The sequence below is a fragment of the Numida meleagris genome, chromosome 3, assembly GCF_002078875.1.
Source record: "Numida meleagris isolate 19003 breed g44 Domestic line chromosome 3, NumMel1.0, whole genome shotgun sequence".
NCBI classification, from domain to species: Eukaryota; Metazoa; Chordata; class Aves; order Galliformes; family Numididae; genus Numida; species Numida meleagris.
The window spans coordinates 110939021-110965379 of NC_034411.1; the positions used below are offsets into that span (position 1 = coordinate 110939021).

Genomic DNA, 26359 nt, shown 5'->3' on the forward strand with positions numbered 1-26359 from the left:
TATATATATATACCTCCTGCCTTCCTGGATGATTTCAAACCTGATTGGAGCCTGCTGGCAGCTGCTTAATGGCAGCCTGAGGGAGGCAAGGCTGCTGCAGCCCCATGCCCCCAGGTCCAGCCAGGAGTGAGGCTGAGCGTGCACTGCCAGCAGGCACACGCACACACACGTGTGCAATGTGTACCCGTGCTGATGGCCACGCTGATCAGCACAGCCAGCAATGCACAGCTCACAGGAACGTCTGTGAGTGCAAAGTGTGCATATGAATACGTGTGTACAATGCACACTGCACCGTGCACACGTGTGCCCTCCGGCCCATGTGCCTCCTCACACTCACAGACTGTTGGGTAATGACTACGCAGGACAACCAAGGGAATAGTTCTCAGTAACTGAAAAGATTCTGGAACAGCAGTTAAGAGTGCAGCTCTTCCAGAATCAAGCATTATGAGCTAAGGTAGATATTGGATTAGTCAGTTCCCAACCATATACATCATTAAATTTGTTCAGTTGTGGTATAATCCAACCATTTAACGAATTATACAATGTGCTGTTCTCCTATGGATGTTATTCCCATAGTTTCCATCGTTGCCAAAAGTCCATTCGTGTTTTTTTGCTAATACTTATAAAATGATGAATAATCCTTACTGAGAAGACTAAAAATACATGCCTGCTATTATTGTACATGAAATCTGACAGCGGTTGAAGTGTTGGTATCTGAACTTATTTGAGAGTTTCCTTGAACGACTTTTACTAGATACTCTTCATAGAATGAAACAGTTTTAGATTTTGCAACGTGTTCTGTAAACCACGTTCAAAAGTAAAAATGTTTTCGATTCTAGATCAGCAAAGTGACCAGCAGCAATGGCTTTTCCTGCAGTCGCTCTGCACCGGGGCCAATCGCCACGATCGAGCTTTCACTGCACACTCATGCCAGGGCCAATGCTGAATCTCGTGGAGCAAATCAAGCTCAGCAGAACTGGTAGGTGCCCCAGGGGAACAGCACCCCAGTTGTTTCTCATGCTTGCAGTCCTTACTGCTTTGGCCTTGGCTTGAAGAGGCCTGCAGGAAGCAGTGACCTGCTGAGTTTAGCTCATCAGTTAGACTGTGACTAATTTGGCCCACAAATTACAGATATAGCAGGAGAGCTTGGTTTTTCAATACTAAGGAGGTAGGCGATCAGGAAGAAGACCACAGATAAAACTGCATTATCATGGCATATTGCAATGCAGAGCATGTACAGAATTTAAAGTCGAAATTAAGACCTGTAACAGCAGAGAACTTGTTTGAATACGTGGAGCAGAGAAGCAGCCCAGCAACCCATTCACCCGGCAGTGGCTGGCAAAGAAAGCTAAGTTAGTAGTGGGCTCCTTTCATTCCAGCATTTATACTGGACCCGGAACGGTGTCAGGGGTTGCTGTGTCCCCACCAAATGCAAAGGGCTCTGCAAAGAGATGGACAGAAACACTGAAGTTAGTTCAGTTAATGGAACTACCATCTTGCTTTAATATTAATAAATGAACATATTCTTGGAGCTTGTGTCTTAGAAACAAGACCAAATACTGAGGATATTTCTTGGCCCCACCGAAGCTGTTGGATAGGGCCTTCATATTTACTTTTACTCCAGTTCTTGTGGCAGGGGATGACACATGAGATCCTAAAAACTCTAATGGTTTTGAATATCTTCACCAGCATAATTGCCTGTGGGTGAAGACCTCACGTACAATCAGCTCCAGGCATGGCAGCACAGCACCAGTCCGGAAGAGGCAACCTTCCTCCTTATCTGGGTGGATGGATACTACTGCTTGAGATCAGCCCCTCACATCCTTCAAGGATTCCTCAACTTCCAGCCTAAAGGCCAACGTTACAAAGCCCAGGCCACTTCTAACTTCTCCCTCTTCTCTTTGCTGGTTTAGCTACAGGGCACGTGTCCCTGCTCAGGCTGTGACAGCAGACACATTTGTTTCTCAGCAGTTCGTGTTTGTGCAGAACCATGGTTTTTGGAAAGTAGAAGGGACACTGTGCAGTTGAGGAAGGGAATTACAGCTGAAAGGAGTGACTATGCCACTCCTTCTTTACGGTAAAACCTTTCTGTGTCACAGTTGCTTCTTCATTCTTACCCCAGTTGTTTTTCTTCCACCAGTCGGTATGTAGCAGAAGAGCACAGATAATCACAGAATTATAGAATCATTAAGGTTGGAAAAGACCTCTAAGTTAATCGAGTCCAGCTGCCAACCCATCACCACCATGGCCACTGAACCACGTCCCTACGGCACTGCAACTCATTTCATGCCTGCTTAGAGTATTAATAACCCAGCTGCATACTCATTGCTTTCATGAGTGGCAGAAATTGTAAGACCTCTGGTAATGTTGAGGCAGCGATGAGACAAAATACTCTCAGAGGTGCACTCCTGTATAGACAGCACAGCCCCATGAGATGGCTGGAGTTACTCTGCGTTTTAAAATTAAGATCAGATTATTGATTGCGTGCTTTTAAGTGCTCCTCTCGGCATTATGCCTCATTATACATAAGCTCAGTTGAGAAGGGTTGTTTGGCTGAGCCCGATGAACGGAGGACTTAAAGATGTGGAACGCTAGATAAAGGCACGGATCTTTTACCTCCTTCGGCACCGCATCCAAAAGCACAAACTCATATTTGTACAGGAGCAGCACAACGAACAACTGGATTTCCATGATAGCGAACCACCTGCAAGAGAAGAGAGAAGAACACTGGGTGCCCGGCCCGCTGCTCGCTCACGCGTGGTCAGACAAGCAGCAGGCTGCCTCTTGCACGTGCTGCATCCCGTGCATTTATCTTCAGTAGGAACAAATGCAAATGCAGTGGCTGTCCCTCCCGTCCGGTGACACTTCAGAGCAGCCCTATCACCCTGACCTCCGATTTCAGCACAGCTCTTTAGCATTAGGGTTTTTTTTCCACTGTGTAAACATTTATGCTCCTCTAAGACTTGCTGACTTGAAATAACTTCCCAGCAGCGAGCAGGCAGTCAAATATAGAAGAGGCGATGTGACTAATGGCGCTATCTGCAGTTGTACCATACAGCTGGGAGCCTGGTGACATCAGAGTGGATGTGACAGCGGGCGTTAGCGCTCAGTGCGTCAGCGTTCCAACGCAGGATGAAACCCAAGGGCACGGGTTTTTTTTCTGTAACGTGCTCAGGAAGCTCTTAGTCAGCCGGATTTCGGGGATAGCTGCAGGTGAGCTCTTCCCAGCTATTATTTTAAAACGTTGCTATGCACAAGAACTCTCTCCATTCAGCCACTAGCGTGTGGCTACGCCAGCTCATGGGATTACTCATTGCAGAAGTCAGACATACATCTTAACTAGCTACTTAAAATAGTGATATTACCTTGCTCTTCTGCACAGTTTATTGTCCGTTATCTGAGAAGTGCTGGAAAATGTGGATAAAACAGCAACTGGGGAACTCACTGGGGAGAAGAGCGCAGGACTGCACACGGCATCAGCCTGCATTTGGCCTGGCAGGTGTGAAGAGGAAGCTAACAAGCCCCACAGGACCCAAGAAAACTCCTGCAGAGCCATTCAGATCTGCACACTGCACTGCCCAGCACTCTGGAGAGAGAGGATGCTTGTTTGCTTTGACATAGCTTGAGACCCAAATTATATGTGTGTGATTTCACGTTGCAATCCCTCGAGACAGGGCGCTTCTGCTGACCTTGGGCTCAGAGGAATGCAGAGCAGAGATACTTGAATGGAAATGAGCTCAGGTCAGGCAGGACTTCCCAGCCCAAACTCCATGCCAGCAGCACTGTACAAAGGTGGGCTCCCTGCAGTCCTGCACTGTTTGCTTGGTGCAGCTGGTGCTTCAAGTCCTGCCTCTGCATCCCACCGTGTGTTTGCAAAGTACTGCTGCAAACAGGCTGCTGTTGTTCCTCCTCTCTCCAGAGATGCTGAGGCACAGGATGGTAACGCACAGCTGAGGTCCCAGCACGTCCCTCTCCTCCTGGCCATGTACCAGTCAGAATCCATGAGCCCTCCTGCAGCTGAATGCCCTTTGATTCCCACTTATCTTTCATATTCTTGGCTGAGTACTTGAGCAGCTTTCCTCTAAAAACTCCAAGTCACAGATCCTTTCCTGTTCTACTTAGTGCCAAGGAGGTTTGATGCACTTTCTGGAGTCTTGCCCCCGGTGCACTGCTACGTACTTGTGTGGTGCTGGGACCCAGGCACCCAGCTGGGCACTGAGATCCTGCAGCAAACGGAGCCTGAGAATGAAATCACACCCCTTGTGCTGAAGGGTTTGTAATGTCAGCATAAGATCAGAGACAACAGGCAGATCCACGCAAGATAAGCACAGCTGCACTAGCAGAGGGCTCCTGGTCAGACAGAAGTCCCGTCACACTGGTAGGTTCAGTGCCATCAAACTTCTCCCTCAGGCACAGAAATGGCTTTGTGGGAGCTCTAGCTGGAATAATTAACAAGTTATTTCCTAGCTTTCAGTTTGATTAAATCAGCTTTCAATTTTATGATGAGCTTTTGCAACGTGTGGAGTAAAACGAAATGTTTAGTGCACTTCATTTACACATGCCAGGAGCGAATTAAATGAAAACTCATCTTAAACTTGAAATATCATTACTTGATTCATATATACCAAGGAAATCTGCAGCCTGGGATCCAGATACATCCTTGATTTAATTTCCTGTCTTCCAGGGCCACCACGTTACCCACTCAGATGTGGAGGTGTCACTGTGTGGCCTGCCAAGGGGTTGAAAGGACTCTGCATTTATCAGCAAGCAATTGCCTATGCAGAGGCATTATCATTTTCATTTTAACCACAGACTTACTTTAGAGATACTATCAGAGCCCAGAGAATCCCAGCATCACAGAATTGTATGGGCTGGAAGGGACCTCTAGAGATCATCGAGTCCAACCCCCCTGCCAAGCAGGCTCCCTGCAGCAGGCTGCACAGGGAACAGCCTGACCAAAGCAAGAGGTCTGTGTATATAAGCAAGCACAAGCATTCTTTTGCAGCGTGTCGTGCACCTGTGGATGCCTGCTGTGAACATGGCTGTTGCTGCCAGTGAGGCCGTGCTCACATTTAGCTCAGGCACACTGCATGAGGCAGGGAGGGGCAGCAGTGAGTGGGCACTTTCCTCTGCCAAGCCTGAACAGTTTTATCCACGTTGCTCAGGTGTGCAGTGTCTTCGCAAAGTCTGTCTGATGCTCACGTCCAGCCTGCTGCAGGGTGCAGACCCAAGAACGTGGTTCCCTTACAACACCCTCTGGCTTCCTCGCTCCACACAGGGCTCTTGAGTTAAACTGACTTCTCTTACGGATTCTTAGTTATTCGCTGCCTAAAGGAGGCTGGGTTTTGAAGACAGACAACCGAGCGTAGGGATGTTTTAACACAGAAACGTGGAGCAGCTGGTTCCTTGGGACCTGTTCCAGGAAGAGGGACCACAGAGAAAACAGCAGAAGGAATGCAGGAAGCACCGAGCCTGGCATTGCTGGAGGAAGGAACAGAGGCAGGATCTGCAATTTAAGCCACCGCGCAGTTGTGTGGGCCTTAATGCAAACACAAGGGCTTTAAGCAGAGAGGAACCACTTAAGACATTTGAAGATTAGCAAAGATGTCAATGGCGCGGAGGATGGATAGAGTGTCAGAACAGAGGCGTGTTCTTTAAGTTTGTTTCGAAGTGCTTTATGGCAACTTAAAAGCCTGTGTCTGTAACCCGGCATGTTTGTAAGTGGAGCAACTCCCCCATATGTGATGCCAAGGGGCCTCAGCAGCAGCAGGGTTAGGCTGACTCTTCTCCCTGCGGAGCATCCCTTGGTACACTTGTCTCAGATTCTGCTTTTACATCGTGGCTTAACCTGGGTTCTTTCCAGGAAAGAAGCCACTTTCAAATTCGTTTAAATAAGGTCCAGATAATGCTGAACGTCGGAGCACTGACAAAGCAAAACAATGAAAAGAGTGCATCTCCATGTGTAAGAGGAGCCCAGTTCAAGAGGGTTGTTCTCTGCAGGGTTTGGGAATAAATAAACCCCAGCTGTTTCACTGACCTTCCTGGACACTGATGCTTCCCTCCTCCAAATGCCACAAATCTGTCCAAGAAAGCATTCTTCTCTAAATTTGCCTCTTTCCAACGATCCTGTGGGAAGAAACCTTTTTTTTTTTTTCCAAATCAGTCTTATATAAATAAAGCTCAACTTTATTTCTCCAGGCTAAAAATGACCTTGAACAGCTAATCCTCCATCCAAAGTTGCACTAATGCCATTTTTTGCCTTCAACCTGTTAGGGTGGGAGTCTGATTCAAAAGGCAGCAGTGACTCAGGGAAACAAGCGAGGGTCCCACGTGAAGCACACTGAGATGCCTACAAAGAGACCCCCACAAAGCATCTTCCTAAACGCCCCTATTCCTCTAAGCCCTGCTGCCTGAGCTACTGGAACGGCGATGAAGACGTGACCTCCATGCAGCGCCTTCCCCAGCCACCGCGCCGTGTCACAGCACGCCCAGGGCTCACACTCCTTTCCCAAAAACCACTTCCCACATGTTACACACAAACCCGAGGTGTATGTCACACGAGGGGAAGGGGAGGATTACACCGCCCCGTTCTCGGGGGCAAGCCACGGGGTGAGAAAACGCACTGCTGGCAACTCCAGCAAAAAGAGCCTCTGCACCCAGAGGGCTCCTCCTGTAGGAGGAAAGGGAGAGCAGAGCAGCCAGGCTGGAGCTGGGGGGCACCGACACTGGCAGAAGTGCATTTCTTGAACCCTGGGTGACAAGCACAGCAGCCCCAGACGCTCAGCACAAGTCCAGCAAAGCCTTCCAGTAACACTCTGCTTTTTGCAGCTAACGCTCGTGATGAAGCCCTTAGAGAAGATGGAATCTTAGGCCTGTTTATTTGGGATGTTTTTCAGCTTCAGCTCTTTAGAGCTTTCTGAAGGGGAAATCTGCTCGCCCCCAAATCCATTCAAAGCAAGCTGAAAATCGCAGAGGTGATGAAGCCAAGGGCAGCTGCCCTGTTCCTTGGGGAAGAGGAATGAGTTTCTAAGCAAGCTACCTTGTTTTGGGGAATAAAGTTATTAGATAAGCTGCTGCATCACAGTTTCCGTGTGGGGTTTCAGAGAGGCAGGAACTGCTGTGTGGGATTTCGAACGGGTGAAGTTGGCCACAAGGGGAATTTTGTTTCAATTACTCCTTGATGTATTTCTAAAAAAAGACAAATGTTCAATAGCGGATGGTGCTAAAAAGAGCAGCTACAATCTGCCCACACGGCCACCTGGGGTGGAATAATAAGCAAGAAACTCGAGATGAGCTGCTAAATTAGCAGAGCTAATACGTACCAGAAATCATCTGACTGGAAGGGTCAAAGAACCACAGAGAAACACTTGGAGATAAGCTATACAAGAGCCAGGGAACAGGCAGTACTTGGAGCTTGTTTCAGCTGTGAAGTCAGTGCTGCCTTTCCACAGTAGGCTTTGAATCAGGAGCAGAGTAATATGAGGTAGTACGATATTAGCTGGCACATAAACCTGAACTTGAAAGTCCGGGTTATCCCCGCAGGCCCCTCTGCCCGTATGCATCTTCTGTGCATGGGAGGCCACCCCACAGAGGAGGGCAAGCCCCCAACCTGGAGCCAACTTGTCCAGATGCTTTTGTGGTAAAAGAGGGGAAGAAGAGATCAGACCGCAAAATCCCCACGTGATGAGGGACATCTTACGGGTTTGAACGCTTCTGGGTCGGGAAAATATTTCGGATTCCTGTGCAGCCAATACGGAGACAACATCAGCATGTCACCTGCAGGGATGGTGAAATTCTGAAAAGGAGAAAAAAAACAACACGAGAAAATGACAGGTTCAGCTCACAGAGCAGTCCCTGCTTGCGTCCTCTTCCATCAGCAGAAGCTCCTGGCAGCGGGCTCGTGACGGTGGCACAGCCACGGTGGGCACATCATGTCTGATCCTTTGTGCTGTGTCCCATCTCCCACAGGGATGTTACTGTGTCATGTTATTTCTTCTACATCTTTTGTTAAGCGCTTCCTTCAAAATGAATTCACAGAGAGCCCTGTATGACAGTAGACTCCGTGGGACTTCATTACTTAAATGGGCAAGAGTGCCATGTCCTTCAGGGAGAGTGTTCTTCTCTCACTCTCTCACTTGTCAGACCCCTGACTGCAGGCACTTTCCTACCTGAATGACACCGAAGAGGACAAGCAGAAGAGGAGCTTGACCAGTCACTACATCGTGGCTCCTCCCAACACATTGTAGAATCATAGAATTAGCTAGGTTGGAAAAGACCTCCAAGATCATCCAGTCCAACCATCCTCCTACCACCAATAACCCCACTAAACCATGGCTCTCAACGCTATATCTAAATGTTTCTTGAACACCTCCAGGGACGGTGACTCCACCACCTCCCTGGGCAGCCCATTCCAGCACCTGACCACTCGTTCAGAAAAGCAGAATTTCCTAATGTCCAGCCTAACATCTCTTGTGTCTGGTTCCTATTTCCTGTACCTTCGGTGCAGTATCTCTCAGTTCAGTTCAATTTCATTTCTATTTATGACTGTGAGCCAGAGGAGCAAAGCTACACTTTTTAATGATGATTACATTAATAGTGATTATTAAGTCTCACGCTAAACAGAGTACACGTGTAAGACTGTGGAATACCTCTGTTAATTTTATCCACGTCCATTAGAGGAGACCTTTCTAGAGGAATCATAACGCATCCTCTGAAGAAAACAAAAAGAAAGAAACCAAACCAGAACCAAGCCAAAGCCACAAACCAACCAACGCCAACCAAAACCTTGGTGCTCACCTGAATTCTTATCGGCTTGATGACTTTCTTGGTGATTGTACCTGGAGACCTCAGCCGTATGGCTTCCAGAGCGCACCACTTGATGTAAGGGAGGTTCTTCAGGTCCTCTTCAGAGACTTCTATTTCATCCTTGCCTGTTGGGGTATGAGAAAGAAGAGTCCATGGAAAAATTCCATTTCCTACTTGTTTTGGTAGCCGTAGCTGAGCTCCTGGGCTGTTACCTCTAGAAAATAAAAGGGGCCAGGAAAAAGGCTTCCACACTGTGTGATTCCCCTTGTTTAATTATGGATATGTTCCCTGACGTGGTGCTGACCCATGCCAACGTGTGGCCCAGGGCACCGCAGGAGCAAGTGGCTGTGCCCAGCAGGTGACTGCCTTGTGAGGGAGAGATCAGCCAGGTGGCAGTGAACCATGCAGGGCAGGATGGCCTCACTGACAGGAAAGAGAACAGCTCCTGGCCTGCCCTCCTCAGAACCGCTGCAGCACTGGTGAACGCTACAGCACGGAAAGAACTGAACTGAAAGATCTCAGCTGACCCCACCACCGAAGCGTGGAAAAAGCAAACTAATTCCAAATAATCAGTGCAGAATGAAGAGGCAAGTACATACGGTCCTTCTTCTGCCTTCTCTTACTAACATCAAGGGAGCTTTTGCTTAAAAGCAAGTTGTGAGCGCACGTTGAACAGGCAGAGCTGGGCCTTGTGGATTTGGGAGTGCCCTCATCAGCAACAATCACTATTCCCAGCCATGGCCCCAATGTGCTGCGTGCTGGGCAGCGTGCACCCACCACCCTGAGCTTCCACCAGGCCACGAGCTGCATCGTTACCTGCGCTGCCAAAAACAGAAGCCAGGTCTTCCATGATCTTCTTGTAAACAGAAGGACAAGAGAGTATGAAAACAAGGGTCCAAAATGCAATCTGAACAGAGATGGAAGGATTTTAGCTCGGGAATACAGAACAGAATCACAACGTCTTTGTAGCTATCAGTGGGAAGTGAAAACATCTGCAGTTTTCGGACGTGCCTCTCGTGGTTGGGGCACACGGGGAGCTGTGCTTCCCAGACAGATCTGCATCCAAGGGCTGGGATCCTGGCAGACGAGGTCTGCTCATCTGCTATGTACTTCCCCTCAGTGAACATGACCTCGGTCTGGCTTTGGGCTTTGAATCACAGAATCCTCCCGTTCATTTCAAGTAATTAGGTGTTAAAGTGAATTACTAAATCAGAGTCGTCGTACGTGATTAGATTTAGCTGCGTGAACGGGGAAAAAAATTAAACAGTTAGGAATAATTTGCTGGCTGCAACAAAGTTGGACGTGGAGAAGTTTAGGAAAGGAGAGAATCCTCTCCAGCAGGATCAAGCAGAGCACCTGGCAGCGCTGCCCAGCAGAACAGCCAGCCTGCAGCACAGCAGGGGCAGCCATCGCTGCTGCGAGCCCCCAGCTGCCAGCCCGCCCCACGGGATGCTGTGCTCCTTCTGCAAAGCAAAGCATTGCTGCTGGCTTAGCTGTCGTGCACGGCACGGGCACTGCGGCTTCTCGGCACGGGCTGAGGAAGAACAACGGAGCTGTTTGAGATAAAAGGGTTTCATTTGCTTCTAAAACATCCCCTTGGAAGGTGAAGGGCTTTTTTCCCTCGTTCCAGTCACCAGAGCAGCGGCTCGTGACTATTCTGAGAAACAGCGAAATATCTGCAGGTCTATTTAGAGGCGAATATTACAGAAGTAAGTAATGATGGCGTTATGGAAGGAATGCCAGTTATCCTGATAACAGGCAGCAGGCCGTGCCTCTCCCTTATTCCGACACGTGGACCTACAGAAACCCCACTGAAATGGACCACGCTCCTTTAGGGCAGGCTGCAGCATTCTCCAACCTACAAAAACTACAGGTGTGCCCTTTGGGAGCACACATGAAAGTAACTCACTGTCATCTTCTTCTAAATCACTGCTGCACCATAACTGTGCTGGGAAGAGCTTAACAGTCCCAGCAAATGAAGGATGCTCCTCCTGCTATGGACTCCTCATCTGAGCTCCTCCTGTAAATGGCTTTGGTCAGAATTAGCCGTGTTAGATGCACTGACCTCGTTAGCGCAGAGACACCTCTTATCATTAATGCATCAAATCCATTCCTAACACGGACAGAACTGAAGTGGCAGCAACACGGAACCGCTGCTTCCCTCCTCCTGACGCAGCCTTGGTGTTCGTGCAGCCCAAGACCCCCAGTCACTCCCGGTTTTACACGTGGGCCAAGTCACCCTATTTTGTGCTTTTGATACACTTTACACCGAATATTTAAAATACCGTGTCCACTATAACACAGCCAACAGTTTCAAAATAGAGTGAAGCGCTTTTCACGGCTTAAGATTCCGATCTGAATAGCTTAATAGCTCCCAAAACGTCACCAGACAGGACATTATAATCTAGGAAAAATACAAGACAAATTCTTCTTGTCACTGCCTCTGCGACGCCGCTACCTGGGTGTATTTGTAGTATGGGTAGTGTGGGTGTGATAATTCCTTCCTGGCATACATGCAGCGCGTGTGACCTGCGGGTCAAGCACCGTGCTTCCCTAATGCAGGCATCTGAGCAGGGCAGATGTTTCTCCTGCCCACGTACTCACAGGGACAGTGTTTGCTTGGGAGGCCCAGAGCATCAGGAGACCGTAGTTGGGAGCCAGATGTTTTGCTTGCAAGTTATCCAGGAGGTGCTGAAGTAGCGTCTGTTATAAAAAAAACAAGACGAAGTGTTTCTAAAAATATATTCAAATCTCGCGCAGGGTACGACTTAGTGGAATTCAAGGATGGAACATAAAAGCAATGCTGTTAGTTCTGGGCTGTTAGCAGCCCCAGAGTGCAGCGATGACAGCTGCCTCGACAAAGCCAGCCTCCCTGGTAGGCAGAGCACCAAGCGAAGCCCAGGTGCCACGAGCATCCCCGCTGAGCATGGGCACTGCCCTCCATTCCCCATGGCTGCTTGTGCGTGGAGGAAAGAAAAAACTCTTCTTTTGTCATTCCCACTCTACTTCTGTCCTTTAAGAGCCCGAGACCCAGACTGAGCCAACGGGATGAGGAGGAACGATGCCACAGAGCTGCTCTGACCATGAGCGGTGGTCTGAGTCCAGCAGTCTCCAGCTCTGGGTGCTCCGTAGTGACCTGCCCAGTGCTGTGACATTCTCTGCAGCGGTAGCAACCGCAGAATGTTCAAGCATCAGCTTTTGACTCACAGAATCGTGGAATGGCCTGGGTTGAAAAGGACCTCCAAGATCATCCAGTTTCAACCCCCTGCTGAGTGCAGGGTCGCCAACCACCAGACCAGGCTGCCCAGAGCCACGTCCAGTCTGGCCTTGAATGCCTCCAGGGACGGGGCATCCACAGCCTCCTTGGGCAACCTGCTCCAGCACCTCACCACCCTCTGTGTGAAAAACTTCCTCCTAACAGCCAACCTAAATCTCCTCTGTCTCAGTTTAAAACCATTCCCCCTTCTCCTATCACTATCCACCCTCATGAACAGTTGTTCCCCCTCCTGTTGATACGCTCCCTTCAAGTATTGGAAGGCCACAATGAGGTCTCTCCAGAGCCTTCTCTTCTCCAAGCCCAGTTCCCTCAACCTTTCCTCATAGGAGAGGTGCTCCAGCCTCTGATCATCTTGCTGGCCTCCTCTGAACTCATTCCTAGAGCTCCACATCTTTCTTGTGCTGGGGCCCCAGGCCTGGACGCAGTGCTGCAGATGGGGCCCCACAAGAGCCCAGTAGCAGGGGACAATCCCCTCCCTGTCCCTGCTGCCCACTCCTCTTTTAATGCAGCCCAGAACACAGTTGGCTTTCTGGGCTGCAGCGCACACTGCTGCCTCATGTCCAGCTTCTTGTCTATCGGGACCCCCAAGTCCTTCTCCACAGGGCTGCTCTCGAGGAGCTCTTCCCCCAGTCTGTATAAATACCTGGGATTGCCCCGGCCCAAGTGCTTTTACTTACAGCATTTCCTCCAGTACAGGGCAACAATGCATTTAAGACAAAGCTTCTTGTCTGGTTTTCAGAGGGAAAAAAGCTGACCTTGACTAAAAAAGGAGCACTCTTTCCAAATTCCTGCCCACCCAAGACACCGAGTTTGTGCCCCCTGCCTCCTCCACCTCCCCAGTCCCGCCGTCCTCTCTCCTGCCCTCTGTCTCTTTCCATTTTCTGATTTATTTTACGAAAGAAACCACGGCGTGTAAAGCTTTTAAAGTCCAAAAAAGATTTGGTTTGTTTAATGATGTGTTCTATAACCATCCGGTAGATGGAAACTCCCAGGCCAGGCTGCCCTCACGCCTGTCAGCCGCACCGACAGCGGCGGAGGAGAATAACCAGCAGGACAACTTATCACCTCTCTGACACTAGCAATATTGAGGGTACTTGCCTTCCAATCCACTTATCTGCCTTTTTTCCTGCTCGTCTGGCTGCTGGAGGATCTAATCACTCTGCGCCGAGGTTCAAAAATAGCACATGGAAGGTTTTGAAATTGCACAGCCCAGTGCCCCCCGAGAGGCAACGGAGGAGCCCTTTCCCTCACCTCCTTCTACTGCTGCCCCAGAACTGCAGCACCAGAGCCAGGACAGATGGGTCACAGCGTCGACCCCACGGCTTCAAATTCCCCAGAGAGTCTGAAAGTCTTGGAACTGTAGGAGGCAAACTACACTGAGCAGCAGCGCCCAAAAAGTACGGGTTAATGAAGTAACAGCAATACCCGACAATTAATTCATGTGTATCAATAAAAGCTGACCTATCTGGTGTGTTTCTTCCAGTACTTAAATAAATCGTGCCCTTCATTCCTTCAGTCAGAATATGCAGCAATGTCCTCCTATTTCGTAGCCTCGGATGTTTACCTTGGATGTGGTCTCCGAAGGGTTGGTTCTTTCAGCATCTGCCACTACTTTCTCAAATAATTTTAGAAGCCATTTTTTGGATTTAGACCAGTTCCTGTAAAGAAAAAGCAACAAGCAAGAAACACTTAACCGAGGCAGCGCAAACCAGCATTTCCTTTTGCATGAGAAAGACTCCTCGGTCTCCTTTCAAAAGCAGCAAGGCAGCACCCAGCTGATGAGCATCGTTCTGCTGGGCAGCAGCGCTGGCTGATGGAGGGGCAGCACCAGAGCCCCTTCCCTTGGCCAGACCTCACCTTGCAGCCCACTGACTTGAGACTCCCCAACTTCCATAGTCAATCCACCTGAGGTTTTTGGTTTGGCTTTGGACAGATCGCTTTGGTCAATCTCTGAGTAAATAAAGGCCTCATTTTCAGAGCACCCCCAGTTCTCTCCGAAGGCGACTCTGAGGTATTCAAGGTGCTGCCGTGGCTTGAGAGCTCTGCAAGCTCTTTCCCTGGGTTCTGGTTGCCTCTACCCAAGGTCAGCTCCAGAGCAGTGTAAGCCGGGGTCGGACCACCAGCAAAACAGCAGAGGTGTGAGAAAGAGCAGAGAGAGGTCTCAGCAGAGCCCCCCCAGCTTGGGGGGCACGCTTTGGAGCAGGCTCTGCCCTCTGCCCAGCTCTGCCATCCCCACGAGGTCCTGCTGGACCCTGCCCACCTGCTGCCATGTTAGACCACGAGAGACAGCTGAGGCTAGGGCAGAGCTTTTTGGGGGACCCCACTGAGAGCCCAGCGAGCCAAGGAGGCACCATTGCTAAGGACAGCACATCCCCCCCAGGGGAATATCCCTGGGGGTTAATATCATGAGCAGGATGTCTGCATGGGGTACACCGCGTGCACCCTTGTACCATTACCTCAGGAAGCACTCTGGCATCTGAGAAGCGTATTCAAAGTCCTCATCGTACTTCCAAAAATGTTCTTCAAACTCCTTGAGTTCGCTCTGGCTGGTCGGGCAGATGCCTTTCCCAAACAAGGTGTTCACCACTGCTGGATACATCAGGTGCCTGCAAGGACAAGTTGGCCGTGACTGACCGGCAAGGAAGCTGCTGGAGCACGCGGCGCTCAGGACACGGCGCTGAGCTGCAGGTGGGCCCCATGCACCACGCAGCACTGAATAGCTGGCACAAGGTCTGCACCTCACCCAGAGCCTTCTCACAGACCTCAGCAGAGGTGGGGAGATACAAGGATCTCAGGCACTGCCCCCGAGATATGGCCAGGTTTCATCAGTGGGCATGTGGTGACGTGAGCAGTGGCACCGAGGTCCCCTGGTTCCCATGAACCTCCCACCTTCTTTCAGCCCTATTAGCTCCTCCATCGCCCTGCAGACTCCTTGCTCCCTTCCCACAGCGCTTCCCATGGACTGCTGTGCTCCAGAAAATCCTTACGCAGTCTTTGCCTGGTTCCAGCTACTTCTAAACTTGTATTTCGGGCAGTGGCTCTCACTTTCTTGCTTTCCCACAGATCACAGGGAAGATGGAGCCACCTGCTGGCTCTAGGGATGCAACTTCGAGCCAGCAAAATAACACTCAGCCAGGCCATTGCAGTCTAATTCTTCTCACCCTGCCTCATGCAGCAGACCAAGAAGAACGGGTCACGCTCCATACAAATTCACCACGGATGCCTCTTACAGATTCTGTAGTTTATCACCCATGAGCGTTTCTTTACATCTCAGGCCAGTCAGACCTGGGTTTGATCACCAGCGGCCATGGCATGCCCTGCTCCCCAGGGCTGTGACAGCATGCAGAGCCCTGTGCACCCAGCACAGCACAGAGCAGGTCCATCCCGGCCTCCAAACCGTGAGCCCGGCTACAAGACCCCATGTGGATGCAGAATCACACGTGGACACAAGCCAGCGTCAGCAGAGCAAGCAGCACAACGCCAATCCGATGGCTGTCCACTTTTTCACAGATGTGAAAACGGAGCTGCCCCGGGACTTTTCACATGAGGATGAACTTCTGGCTGCACTGCTTTTATTGAACGGGGCTGGGCTTGGCTCGTAACACCCAGGGAAGGTTTCCATCCCGTTGCAGCTCACGCACGTTGTCCGTTCATAAGTTCTTTACGAACAGGTGAAGCTCTCGCCCCATCTCCTGGGAAACAAGAGCTGTTGCAAGATCTTCTTCAAAACAGGAACAGAAACGTTTCTCCTCGCTGGGAGAAACCCCTTTAGATGATTCCCTGTCCTCTCGGTGAGCCACCTGGGACTGCTCGGCAGCCGTGAGCCTCCTGACACAGCTTTCCTAAGGGCTGACAGCCGAGCTCCACGTGCTTCCTGCTACCAGCTCTGCTCCCAGGGAGCGCTCCATGCTCTGCAGACACGCTGCGAGGCTCCTTACCTCACCAGCTCCATGAGGTCGCCCGTGCCCGCGGTGCCCAGCTGTGCCATGTGCTCGTGCAGCTCCTTACACAGCGTGCCTGTGAACACGTGCAGGTTGGAGAGACCCATTTTCCCCTTCATCATGCTGTACAGCTTGCCGTGGCTCTGATAGAAGGCTTCTGCAGGAACAGAGACTGCAGACAAAAAGGAACAGAAGCATGCTGGAGGTGAGGCAGATAGCAAACGATAAGAGTGAGAACGTTCACATGTAATCTGTGAGTACCTGACGTGCCTTAATCCTCGTTTTTCTGCAGTGAGATTCCCTGCAGCCCTTTCCCAGCCCAGTCAGGATTTTGGTGAGCCCCTCCACCTCTATCCAGCTACGCAGCACCTCCCTGCCTGTGCTTCAGAGCCCCACATCGCTTAAAGCAGTTCCTATCAGTGCCACTCCACCTTGGTTGGGGGCATGTGCTGATGGAGCACACCGCTGAGGATGGCATCCCTTTCTGATGACTGCAGCGCTGCGTGGTTACAGCTAACCACTGCTGCAAACTAGTTTTCACATGAAGTGACGGGACAACACGCTACTGCCCCAGTGCTGCTCCACACGGCGGGGTGTGGGTGCAGGAAAGGGCCGGGCTGCACGGGGACAACCAAGTGACAGTCCCACAGCAGAGACCTCTGACCCCTGCGGCTGACCCCAAAGCACCCAGCAGATGGCAGTGCTGGCCCTTCAGGAAGGAATTCCCTGAGTTTCGCAGCGCTCGTGGTGCTCCGTGTTGGGCAAGTAGGTGGGGTTTCTGTTCAGAAGAGGCAGCTCTCCTTTACCTGCATTCGCAACAACTTGTTGTACCGCCTGCTCAAAATTGAGGTCCTTCGAGGTAAAGAATGCGTCGGCTCCTTCCTCCTCAGTCACAAACGTAAATCGCTTCCCCAGGGCGAACACGGTGAAGATGGGACCGTGCTGGAAGGAAGCGGGGTGCGGGGTTACGCTGCGGCTCCGGCCCCGCTCCCACCGGGAGGAGCCGAAGCTGCAGGGGCGAGAGCAGAAGAGATCCGCCGTGAGCGGCCCAGCCGGGGCTGAGTCACACTGCGCCTCGGACAGCACGACCCAGCGGGACCGAAAAGAGCGGGGCAACGTCCCCGCGTCCCTGGGCTGCTGGAGCCAAGCACCCACGCTGCGATGCCCCTTGATCCCAGGGGTCCCTCGTGCCACTTCCAGCAGTGAAGCGCTCCCTTCTGAATTCTCACCTCGTGAAAAGGTGACAGATATTGGTAAATGCTTCCAGAAACGCGCGGTGCCTCCGGGCTGTCGGATCCGGGCACAGAAATCCAAACTGGGATTTCTGCTTGGCAGCAGCAGCCCAGCGCTGTGCACACCCTCAGCAAAGGCACCGCTCCAACTGAAGGCTCCTGTCCTTCAGTCGGGCATTAGCAAAGGACGGATCGATGGTTAGAGTCCCTGGCTGATAAGAGATAACGCATTGCTTTGATAACGGCTAGCTTGCTGGGGGGCTCTGTGCTTTTGACTGTCCCGGTCCGTTACAGATGGCTTACAAGAATGGAAAGTGGCTGGGAGACGAGGGCTGCCCCGTCCCTGCATGCAGCCAAGGCCAGGGCACGGGGCTCTGAGTGCTGACGGAGCTGTGCTGTCCCTGTGCATTGCAGGGCTGGCACTGATGGCCTCAGGGCTCCCTTCCTGCTCAAACCTGTGGTTCTGCGGCGACAATCTGGACAGGTTTGTAATTCAGAGCAAATTGTGACACCGGGACACGCCGCAGAAGTGCTAACAGAATCACAGTCTGAAATGACTCCAAGATGGATTACGTAATCTAATAACGCTAATGATTAATTTAGAGCTCTCGTCCTGTTAGGAAAGGAGCGGAGGAGGGGCAGCGAGCGGCGGCACACACCTTGTGCCCACACCTGTCACACAGTGTGTGTCTGCTGGGGGGGAAGGACAGCAAGCACGAGCAGCAGCACCAGCACCTCCCCAGTCCCTGAGCCTGCCAAGGCTGCCCATAGGAACACACTTCTCCATAGGAACGCCAGTTCTCCTTCCCATAGGAATGCCAGCGCTTTGCCACAGCAATCCCAGTTTCTCACAGAGCAGAACTGGCGGCTGGCGGGCTGAGAGCTGGGCAAGGTGCTCGCTGCGAGGCGGACGGCCACAGGATGCTGAGGAAAGGCAGACGATAACGCAGAGTAACAGCAGGGGTTGGGCTACCACAGCGGGATCAGCTGCAGGCAAACTGCAGCCTGCGGAGTCCTGACAGAAACCAGGGAGGAAGAGCAGGAGGCGTGGGGCAACTCTGGTGCATTTCAGTGCCCTTCTGGGGCAGCTGTGGTGCATACCAGGGGCCATTTTCAAGCAGGTCTGGTGCACTCTGGGGCAGTTTCGGTGCCTTTTGGGGTCATTTTAGGGCAGCTTGGGTGCATTTTGGTGCATTTCATGCACTTCTAGGGCAGTTTAGGTGCATTCTGGGGCCGTTTTAGGGCAGTTCTGCTGCATTTCGATGGTTTTGCTGCACTTTGAAGCAGTTTCGTTGCCTTCTGGGGTCATTTTAGGGCAGTTTGGGGGGATGTGGGGGCATTTCAGTGTGCATGTGGGGCTGCTCAAAGCCTGCCTGCTGGCAGCACTGCTTGGGACAGGCACCTGAGCACAGAGCTGTCACCCATTCCAGCATAACGATCCTCATGTTCTAATGTAAAGAAACCAGCTGGGAAGGAGCTGCGGGGGGTGGCAGCCCTGCAGCTCCGGGAGGAAGCAATGGCTCTTTCATGAGACCACAGATTCAACATCTGATGAGAGCATTAACGCAGACTCTGCCTTTATGAGACCGCAGCTGGGGGGCACCAGGCACCAGGCAGAGCCCGTGAGTGCGATGCGCTGCCGCCGCAGGAGCGCTGCGAGAGCCGGAGTGTTTCAATCCGAGGGGACAGCAGAAGGAAGGAGTGCTGCTGCGGGAGGCTGAATGCAGGAACGGTGCGGGGGAAGGATGCTCGCATTGCAAAAGCTTCCTTTCATGACAGCGGCCGGGAGCTGCTGCTCGGGACACACCTGCTGAGCGCAGCGCTCCTTCTCGGCGGGCAGAACCTCTCCCGGCAGCACCGGGGCTCAGAACTAAAAGTTCTGAGCGGCCAAATTCTGCACATTCGCAGCTCCTGAAACCCGAGCGAGGTTTCTCCCAACCCTAAATTTCTGCCCTCGGGTGAAGGCACGAACTCCATCACGCTGCGCATTGGTGAAAACACAGAGAAAACGGGTGATAACGCAACGCGAAAGCAGAGCTGGCACGCTGCGAGAAGCCCCTGACCCCGCGGTCACACAGCGCAGCGCTCCCCCGCCCCCCCCCCCGTGCCCGGAGCCGGCCGCTCATTGCAGCCGCGGGCGGTGGCAGCGCCGGAGCTCGGCGGGCAGCGGGGCGGCTCCGTGCCACCACAGCCCGCGGCACCGCTCGGCGAGGAGCCGGCAGCGTGCGAGCACAGGGAGCTCCGAACACCCCGCGTCCGCCGGGGGCTTTTCGCCGTTCCGTGCACGGGTCGGATTTACGAGGGGCGGACCGCGACCCTTCAGCGCTGAGCGCCGGGGGCGGCGTCAGCGGCCGAAAACGGGGAAGCTGGGGTTCGGGTGCGTTCGCGTCGGCTGCGTGCGCGCTAAGCAGCGAGCGGAACGAAACACGCGGGCAGAGAGAGCAGGGCACGTGCTGCCCGCACCGCCGCGCTCGGCTGCGTCGGCCGCGAGGACCGAGCTCGGCCCCGTCCGCAAACCGGCACCGCGGGCCCCGAGCGCAACGCGCTGCGCCCCGCAACGCCCGGCTCCGCGCAGCGCGCTCGCCCCGCGGCCCCGCTCCTTCAGCCTCACCTCGGCCCGGGCTCGCTCGATGAACTCCAGCGGCGCTCTGCCGAAGCGGAACGCGGCCCCCAGCCAGGGCACGCGGCTCCCGATGCACGGGGGACGGCGGGGGGCTCCGGGAGGAAACCAAACCCACGCGACGACGGCGACCGCCAGGAGCCCCGCCAGCAGCAGCACCGCCGCCATGGCCGCACCGCGCAGCCCGCTCCGCCCCGGCCCGCCCCTCCGGCTTCGGACACCGCTGGGCAGGGTGCGGGTAGCGGGGTGCGGGCGGCAGGGCGCGGCGCGGAGCTCCTCCCGTCGGGTTAAAGCGGGACCGGGCTCACGGCCCCGACGCCCCCGCGTGAGGCCGCTGGGCTTTCGCCGACGGCGAGAAACGGCCGCGGCCGGGCAGCTCCGGGAGCGGGGAGCCGCGCGGAGGTCCCCGTCCCCGGGCCGAGCTCGCGGCGCCGGAGCCGCAGCCCCGCACCTGGGCGCTTCGCCACCCTCGTGCCTCACGCTCCGCCCGCTCGGACAGCGAACGCGTTCCGGGCGAGTTGGCGGCGTGCCGCCCCGCGGCCCGGCCCCGTTATTCCGTTGCTCCGCGGCATCCTTTCCCTCGCAGGAGGAGCCGGCGGGCGCTGCGGTGCGGGGCTGCGGCAGTTCTGCCCCGATCCGGGACCGCGTCCCGCTGCCGGGGGCGGCCCTCGATCCCCGCGACCCCGATCGCGCACCGGGGCGGGTGCAAGTCCTGCGTTTCAGTGGCCTAAAAATCCTCGGCTCATTCGGCACGAGGATTAGCGATTAATGGCTAATCATTAACTCGGCGCCCAGCTGTGCTTTAGTGATAGACTCAAAACGTCCCTTCAGCAGCCCGGGCCTTTTTTTTTCGTGTCCCCATTAAGGTAAGGGGCACGAAGTGCGGGGCAGCGGCCGGGAGCTGCGGCCGCTCGGGTTCGGGCTCCGCGTTCCCCGCTCAGCGTGAACCGCTCCGTGCCCGTCCCGGTGGGAGCCGCCCGGCCGCAGCCCCGCACGGTGAGCGATGTAACCGGCTGGCTTCGTGCGGGAACGCCGAGGAGCCGGGACGGCCCGCTGCCTACGCTGGCAGCAAGGCGCTGACTCGGCAGGAATTGGCTTCTCGTAGTAAACGCACGTTACTCTAAGACCAATCGAGTCCTCTGGCTGGCGAGCATTTGGAAACCGGGGCAGCAGGTACGCACCCGCCTCCCTGCCTGGCCAGCTCGTTCCCAGCGCACGGAGCTTGCTGGGTGCGGCAGCGAGCTGCGGGGTGGTTTGTAGGACAGATGCTCGCGTGTGTGCGCGACGTGAGCGGCAGCGGGGGCTGTGCTGGGCCGGACTGGGGAGCTGAGGCACTCACCGAGACCGCGCTGAGCATCATTCGGGAGCCGTGAGTGGAGCGGAGTATTTAACCCAGCTTCTCTTGCAAAGCGCATTGCAGGAGAGATCTTCAAAAAGAAGTAAGGGAGAAAGGCTCGTTTCACCTGGAAAGAAGACAAAGGAACGCTGAAATGAGTTTTGTTCGTGTGCGTAGGAAGGACGCCAGCCTCAGTTAAAGCCGTGCATCCCTCCCCAGGAGCAGAGCGATCCCTGCAAGCAGCAAAACCAAACTCTCTGTTTTCGAGTTCCGTTCGGCACCAGTTCCATCTCATTCAGCCACCTGCTGAGCACGAAAGCAGCCTGCAGCCACAGAATCTGCTCTGCCCGTGGCAAACGGAACACATTTTTCCTCTGCACAAATCCGTACATTCTAATTATGAACTCCTCATTGTTAAGGCGTCGGCCACGTGTTCTCATAATCACATACAGGGTCATATTCAGTCATGTATCTATCCAACATTTTGGCTGAGGTTATGTTTAAAACAAAAGCGAGGACTGCAAGGCACTTGCCCCTGTGTTCCGGCCATAAACCTCGGCCTGTACTTGGCACACCTCGCAGCATTGCCTTGCCAGTGTTTGTCATGTTGCGTATTGAATTTTGTTGCATTATGGGTACTGATTCCCAGGTCAGTCAGCACGGGTTTACGTTAGCAGCACGACCAAAAAATGTCCTGGAAGGCAGAAAATCAGAGGTGCTGTAAGTGACACCCTGCTCAGTGGAAGCAAAGGAATCGCTGGACGGTGAAGCTGGATTTTTGCAGCAGGAATTATCAAACGAGGGCACTTGCACAGAGGTGACGGAGGTAGGACCACCCTTATCACGACGTTTTGGGCCTCAGCTCGTGAATTATTCCGCAGAATTTCCATTTGGGATCCGTTCTGCCATTTGTGGGGTAAAACAGGGAAGGCAGCGGGAGGGAGCACGCACTCCCATGTCAGTACGTGTTCCCCCTGCACGTTGCTAGGGGTTTGCTGTACAAGTCTTCGACGAGCTGCTTGATTCAGGTGTACAGGGCAAAGGGTTTCTGTCCGTGCACAAAGGCTTTGGACCAACCTGGATGCGAATGGTAAATGCCATTTGAACAGCCCTTACAGATGCAGTCGTTAAAGTGCGAGCAGTGCTTTTCTGCATCAACACCGCAGAACGATCTGGATGTCTTAATTTATTTAATGGCAGCGCAGCCGAACGCAGTGGATGAAACAACTGCGTACAGGGTCCTGTTGCATCTCTTTCATCTGGAAAATGCCATCCTGTTTAATTGCTAGAAATGTGCTTTCCTTCCTCTACAATGCCATGCCCTCTCCTGCCTCCCTTCCCCAGATCTGCCTTTGTTCCCTTCACGTTTCCTTTGCCACACCAGGTAATGGGTACTGGGTTTCTCCGGTCAATCCTCTTTAAGGTTCTGATTTCTGTGCTGGCTTTTGCAGGCTCCTTGGTCACCGGAATTCTGGCTTATGTACAAACAAAGCAGAAGGCTTCTGCGGAGTTAGTCCTGAACATGACGAAACCACGTCAATATTCACAAAACAAAGAACAGGAAAGCCAAATTTTCCTTCCCTAAGGCAGCCGCACCCGGCAGAGAACTAACACCACTTTGGAGACTGGAAGGAGGATCATGCATATGGATTGCTGCCCTGAATCCGGGTCTGCTTAGCACTAGCCAGCACTTAAGGACGCTAGCTGCTTGGCAGACTGCTCTCTGAAATGTGAGGTATCCAGAAGAAAAAAAAATAGGACAATAATACTTGAGCTGGCAGCCAGCATATCACCCTTCTGGAGAAGTAAACCGAGGTAAGAATAAAAGTGGAATATTATCATGTTTGTTTTGTAATAATGATAATTCCTGTAGTTAAGAGCGGGTTGAACAATGCAGCACTAAAAAAAAAAAAGTGGAATATAATAAAGTTTGCTTTGTAATAAAGGTTAATTCCTTTAGTGAAGCACGAGAGCAGGCTGGGCAGTGCAGCACTGACCGTGTGGCTAATCAGCCTGCAAACCTGCTTGGGAGCTTGGCTCTTACTGCTTCTGTGCTCACCGAGAAAAAGAACGGCCTCTCCAGTTTGATCCCTCAGCAAACCAAGCCTGGGCTGCTGGGTCCTGAAGGAGATGAAAGCAGTGCACTCTGCACAGCAGCCTGGCCTCCTCCTCAGCCATCTCAGCAGCACCCACTGCGACACTGAGCAGCTCAAAGGCCTCTGTCCACGAAGGGCTCGCAATCCGCACGCTGCCCGCAGGCCGAAGCTGAACCACTCGCCCTCTGAGCGCCCCAGCGGTGATGTGGGCAGGCTGAAGTATCACTTTCTGCTGATTTAAATCTAGTCAGAAATAACAGTCCCCTTCAAAAGCACAAGTTATTTGAATACGAGTGGCTTTCATTCTCTTAGGTTTTCACAGGAAGGAGGACTGCTGCTTGCCACTAGGCCTGTCATTGCCAACCCGGGAGCAAAAATGCACTGCAGTGGAAATCCTAACCTAGAACAGAACAAAGCTGGTTTTGATTTAGCAATACCCAGCAATGAAGTGATTGTACAAAACATAGCTGAGTAATACTCAGCTTTTCCTCCGTACTAGTCCTTGGAACAAGGATCTGCACTGTGCTGACTTCTGATTAAATACAGTTTGGGTGTCCTCCTGGCTTGCACTTGTACTTTTTGATTATACCGTAGATACGTAGTGGCTGCACATGTTTGGGTATGGGATTCTAGCCTGGAAAAAACTGATCCGAGTTCCTTCTTCACAGCATCACCTGCAACTGCAAAGCAGCACACAAAGCTGCCTCCTCAGCCACCCCCGGCGTGGCTCTGCCTGCAGCCCATCAGCCTTGACAATGGATATGCAACGTGCCTGGCCTATTGAGTAAAAGCAATATTAAAAGTTTTATAGTCGAGAAGCGTGTTAACTCTTAGCTTGTGCAGTGCCGGAGTTTCGTAAGTTTTCTACTTCTATCAGTGCGTTCTACTTATGGCAGAAAGCCGAGGTTCTCAGCGCCTCTTTGCTTCTGTCTTCAGTAGTCTGACCAGTTATCGTCCGGGTCCTCAGCTCCCTCAGCTGGATGTCAGGGGTGGGAAGGTTCCCCCACACCCCCACAATTCAGGAGGAACGAGTTAGTGGCCTGCTGCTCTACCTGGCCTGCCACAAGTCCATGGGCCGGATGGGGCCCACCCCAGGGTGCTGGCGGAGGCGATCACGAAGCTGCTCTCCGTCATTTGTCAGCAGTCCTGGGCAGCCAGAGAGGTCCCAGGTGACTGGGGGCTGGGCAGTGTGATGCCCATCTACAAGAAGGGTCGTAAGGAGGATCTGGGGAACCGCAGGCCTGCCAGCCTGACACGGGGATCATGGAAGGTCATGGAGCAGATTGTCTTACGTGAGATCACACGGCACGTGTGTGACAACCAGGGGATCGTGCCCAGCCAGCACAGGTTCATGAAAGGTCCTGCTTGACAGGAATTATTAAAGGAGGGCACTTGCACAGTGCTGACGGAGGTAGGACCACCCTTGTCATGCCGGTTTGGGCCTCTGTTAATGAATTATTCTGCAGAATTTCCATTTGGGATCCATTTTGCCATTTGTAGGGTAAACCACAGAAGGCAGCGGGAGGGAGCACGCACTCACATGCCTAAGGAAGGGAACCAGATGTCACTCGAAAGTGGGGGCAGAGTGCCAGCGGTGCCAAGGGGAGAAGCTGCACTGGAATTTAGGTCTTGCCAGCCTTCCTCGTGTGTCGGTACCAAACAGCCCCAGCAGCAGTTCTCATTATTCTCTTACAGATCTGACCACTTAGGATTTGGTGAAGCACTTTTCTGCTTCTCAACGCGCCCCTGGTGGATAACAGTGTGAGGCACAGCCTTGCCAGGTGCCCTGTGCTGCGTTCCACTGCAGAGCTCTCCCAGCCTGTCTGGCCCTGCCTGCCCTCTTTGCCAGCAGCAGCCCCTTTGGCTGGGACACTGATGACAAAGTGCACCTGTATAACGATGAAGGCTTGCTTTTTTTTTCACCTGCTGTGCAAAAGACACAAGACAAAAGCAGCTATGGAACTGCCCTCACCAGAAGTGCCTTGCCAACACAGATAAACACCTTAGCTCTGTGATAGCACAAGGCTTTTTCGCTCTTCTAGAATTGCTTGCTGCTATTTCATCTCACCCAGCTTTGATTTTAGCAGTGAGAACGAGTGATATAAGTTCCGCAGAACAGCCGCTTTTACTCCCTTCCACGAGGAATAAATCTGCTTCATACAAATGGCATTATGAGTCCTCACCCTGCCACAGAGCCTGGTACAGAGGGGAGGGCTGGCGCCCAGGGACACCTGAGCAGGAGCAGCACTCGCAAGCCTTCTCCTACATCAAGTACATCTTCAGTTTTGGGGTATTACTCATGATTTTATCCTAAATGCTTTCATGTACCTTTATTATTACATCTTGTATCGTGGTCAATCTTAGCTTTTTCTCTAAGGAGCTGTTGTTACTGCTGGTGGCTGTGCTGCCTTGGTGGCTGCTGCTCTGCGAACTCCTGCTGTTGTGGTTAAAACACAGATAATGAACCAGCCAGGAGACACGCAGGGAAGGCACGGACACGGCGGGGACTTTTCAGTGGCAAACCAGAACCCCGAGTCTCACCGATGTCACTGCGTTCCGCTGCTAAGTCGCTAAGTCGCTCTTCATCTTTTTTCAGCTTATTGTTTTAGTTTTGCATGTCTAAGGGGCATACCAAGTTAATTCAGTGAGTTCTGTTCTGACGAGACTCCAGTGAGCTTGCAGAAGAGCAGTTGTACAAACCCACCTGATACAGATGATTTTTCAGGGGGATGGGATTTTTTTAAGTGCATGTTTGTAACACTACCAGTGCTAGTTCCCTCTGCACGTTGCTAGGGGTTTGCTGTACAAGTCTTACACAGACTGCTTGATTTAAGCTGTATGGGGCAAAGGGTTTCTGTCAATGTACAAAGGCTTTGGACCAACCTGGATGCAAATGGGAAGTGCCTTTTTAACTGCCTTTACAGAAGTTGAACAGTGTGTCATTGCCGTGTGAGCAGTGTTAGCTTACACTTAGCACTAGCCAGGATTTAGGGACGCTAGTTGCTTGGCAGACTGCTATCTGAAATGTAAGGTATCTACAAGAAAAAAAAAA

At 52.7% G+C, this 26359-nt stretch overlaps 1 protein-coding gene and 1 long non-coding RNA gene across 3 annotated transcripts; one reads left to right on the forward strand and one right to left on the reverse strand.

Annotated features, from left to right (window-relative positions):
* LOC110397081 (24-hydroxycholesterol 7-alpha-hydroxylase) lies at window positions 1202-20135 on the reverse strand. The gene is made up of 12 exons (XM_021393043.1): window positions 19867-20135; window positions 16830-16965; window positions 16021-16195; window positions 14539-14688; window positions 13647-13740; window positions 11410-11508; window positions 9622-9712; window positions 8797-8930; window positions 7700-7795; window positions 6038-6126; window positions 2617-2704; window positions 1202-1441 (listed from the first exon to the last, which is right to left on the reverse strand). Exons 1-12 carry the CDS (start codon window positions 20041-20043, stop codon window positions 1349-1351), a joined length of 1422 nt encoding a protein of 473 aa, XP_021248718.1. The 5' UTR covers window positions 20044-20135; the 3' UTR covers window positions 1202-1348.
* LOC110397085 lies at window positions 20334-26347 on the forward strand. Of its 2 annotated transcripts, none has more exons than XR_002437529.1 (3): window positions 20334-20741; window positions 22663-23026; window positions 23976-26347. It is a non-coding gene; the product is annotated as an uncharacterized LOC110397085 (long non-coding RNA). The 2 variants fall into 2 exon arrangements; XR_002437530.1 differs by lacking the exon at window positions 20334-20741 and adding an exon at window positions 20749-22037.